Consider the following 2,721-nt stretch of genomic DNA (forward strand, 5'->3'; position numbering starts at 1 on the left):
CTCCTGCTAGATCCTAAACTTAGTATACTGCCTTTGTTAATTATATTTTATCTTACTATATTCCAATTCTTTGAAAATAAGTATTACATGTCTGATACAGATCATAGCTTTATATTAATTACCTACTTAGGTAAAACAACCTTGTAGACATCTATTACCTGCTGACTTAATAGGAATCAGTGTTTCTAGGTCCATGTTTAACTATTATAAATCATTAAGATATATCATGAAAATTATACTTGGCCAGTTATCAGTGAACATGCCTTTTTGTCCCCTTTCTTACAGGAATCATGGGTAAAGAAGGAAGACAGGCTGCAAGAAACAGTGACTATGCAATAGCTAGATTTAAATTCCTCTCCAAATTGCTTCTTGTTCATGGTCATTTTTATTATATTAGAATAGCTACTCTTGTACAGTATTTTTTTTATAAGGTGAGTTTCACGTGGATACTTAGAATCAATTATTGACACAATAATCCAAAGTTTCAACTGAAGAAATGTTATAACCATATATATTTTCCTTAAAATAATTTCTTTAAGTAACATAACAGTAGTTTGTCATAAATCTAACCTATACCAAAGAAAGCAAATCTGTGCTTTCTTGGAGCCAAGGACTCAGGTGATAGAATTGTCTGGAAAGAGATGTAAATGACCTTTTTGGGTTGATAGAAAAGTTCTCTAGTTTTGTTTTAGTGGTAGTATGTAACTTTGTCAAAACACATCAGAATTTATAATTAAAATTGTTGGCTCAGCCCCTGTCGCTCAGTTGGTTCGAGCAACAATGACAACTATAACAACAAAAACAAACAAACAAAAAAAACCAGCTGGGTGTTGTGATGGGCACCTGTAGTCCCAGTCACTTGGGATGCTAAAGCAAGAGAATCACTTAAGCCCAAGTGTTTGAAGTTGCTGTGAGCTGTGATGCCATGGCACTTTATCAAGAGTGACATAGTAAGACTCTGTCTCAGAAAAAAAATAATAAAATAAAACTGTTTATATTTTACTCTATGCAAATTAGAACACAATAAATATGATTTCTTTGAAGTTATAGTATCCTGAACCAGTTTTAATTTAACTCTGATAGGGTGGTTTCAAGCAAAGGTTCTTAATCCTTTTTTGTGCCATTAATGACCCTTTGGTAGTCTAGTGAAATGTATGAGCTCATAAATATGAGAGTTTTATATGCATAAAATAAAATACATAAGATTACAAGGAAACTAATTATATTGAAACACTATTCTATCTCTGGATCCTTTTGAGGAGGGAGGAGGGTGGGAGTATGTAGAACCCACATTAAAAGCTCCTGCTACCAATGCATCTAATACCGCAATGTCATACGTTATGTATGTTCCTGTAAGTAATAGCTGCAGGCCAGTGAAAGAATATAAGTAATAGAGTACACAATTCTATGAGATGATGGTGACGGATTCCTTAACTTGTTTTTTTAATTTGTAAGATGAGTATATTGAGATGGATATTTTGACAGTTCTATTTATTGTGTTTTGAAGTATTTTTGTATTACAAAGCTATCATAGCCCTAAAGTTTAAGTAAATCTTACTATACTGTATACAAAAGAACTAATAGTAGTTGGAAGGTTGTAAAATCAAAATTATAGTATTGCTTGGCAAAGATAGGAGTCAAGGATATTTTTATTCCGATATCTGTACTGGTACATAAAGTACTTTTGACGTTTTTTTTAACAAAAAAGGAATCTTCCTTTCCTGTTTTATGTGGACAAGTCCTTATCCTCTATTTACCATATTAACTGAGATTGTGTTTATAGATACCTTAGTTGTCAATTAAAAAATTTTTTCTCTTTTCTACTTAAATATTTTAATTATTTCCTTTTTTGTGTTATTTTTCAGAATGTGTGCTTTATAACACCCCAATTTTTATATCAGTTCTACTGTTTGTTTTCCCAACAAGTAAGTAAATAGAAGCTTATCTTTTGTCATTTTAGAATAAAGTATATATGTTTGGATTTTGATAAACATTTGGAGAGACTTTTCTCATTTTTCTTAGTTCTACAAGTAACTAGACAAAACTTTTTTGCTTAGCATATTTAATCAGCATAACAGTCATGATATTTCTGGTTTTCAGTTTGAGGTAAGTATTAATATCAAAATATAGTTCTGGACAGTTTTTAAAAAGGTACTAAGTCTTGACAGCTTATGAGAGAATTTTCATCACTTTTTTCAACTTCTTTATGATGTTTCTATAGAATCTATATCAAGCCACGCCACATAATACTGAAAGTTTACCTAATTTTTATTTTTAGCTTAGGAATTTTTAGATTTGGAAGGACCCTTAGTGATTGAGTCCACAGATGACATACAGGTTTTATCTTAGAAGCTAGCTTGAAGTAGTTGATAGAGGTACCTGAAGTGCTATGTTGGAAAGGTTTCCAAAGCTGTAGACACAGAAGTAAAATGTTACAGTTTGTTAGCAGTGACTGTAATGGGCACAGAGTTGGGGGTTTATTGTACATGTTACATATTTGCAATTCCTGATCTACTCCATTTTATTTTGTAGAAAAATGAAAGTGAAATCCTCAGAGATTAAGTAACTTGCCTTAGCTAAAGTAATAACTAAACTATGACTTAGAGGCCAGGCATGGTGGTTCACATTTATAATCCCAGGTCTAGGTAGGCAGATTGCCTGAGCTCACAAGTTTGAGACCAGCCTGAGCAAGAGTGAGACCCCATCTCTAAAAATAGTTGG

The 2,721-nt window shown here is 32.3% G+C and overlaps 1 protein-coding gene across 1 annotated transcript in view; it reads left to right on the forward strand.

The window, feature by feature from the left end:
- The window catches only part of ATP11B (ATPase phospholipid transporting 11B (putative)), a 122,190-nt gene that overhangs the window by 87,224 nt on the left and 32,245 nt on the right, over positions 1 to 2,721 (forward strand). The window contains exons 21-22 of the mRNA XM_023519262.1: positions 286 to 431; positions 1,866 to 1,925. Of these exons, the coding sequence (XP_023375030.1) occupies positions 286 to 431; positions 1,866 to 1,925 (206 nt within the window). The remainder of the gene's footprint in view (positions 1 to 285; positions 432 to 1,865; positions 1,926 to 2,721) is intronic.

The sequence above is a fragment of the Otolemur garnettii genome, unplaced genomic scaffold (genome assembly GCF_000181295.1).
Source record: "Otolemur garnettii isolate 467f Iridium unplaced genomic scaffold, OtoGar3 scaffold00166, whole genome shotgun sequence".
Classification (NCBI taxonomy): Eukaryota; Metazoa; Chordata; class Mammalia; order Primates; family Galagidae; genus Otolemur; species Otolemur garnettii.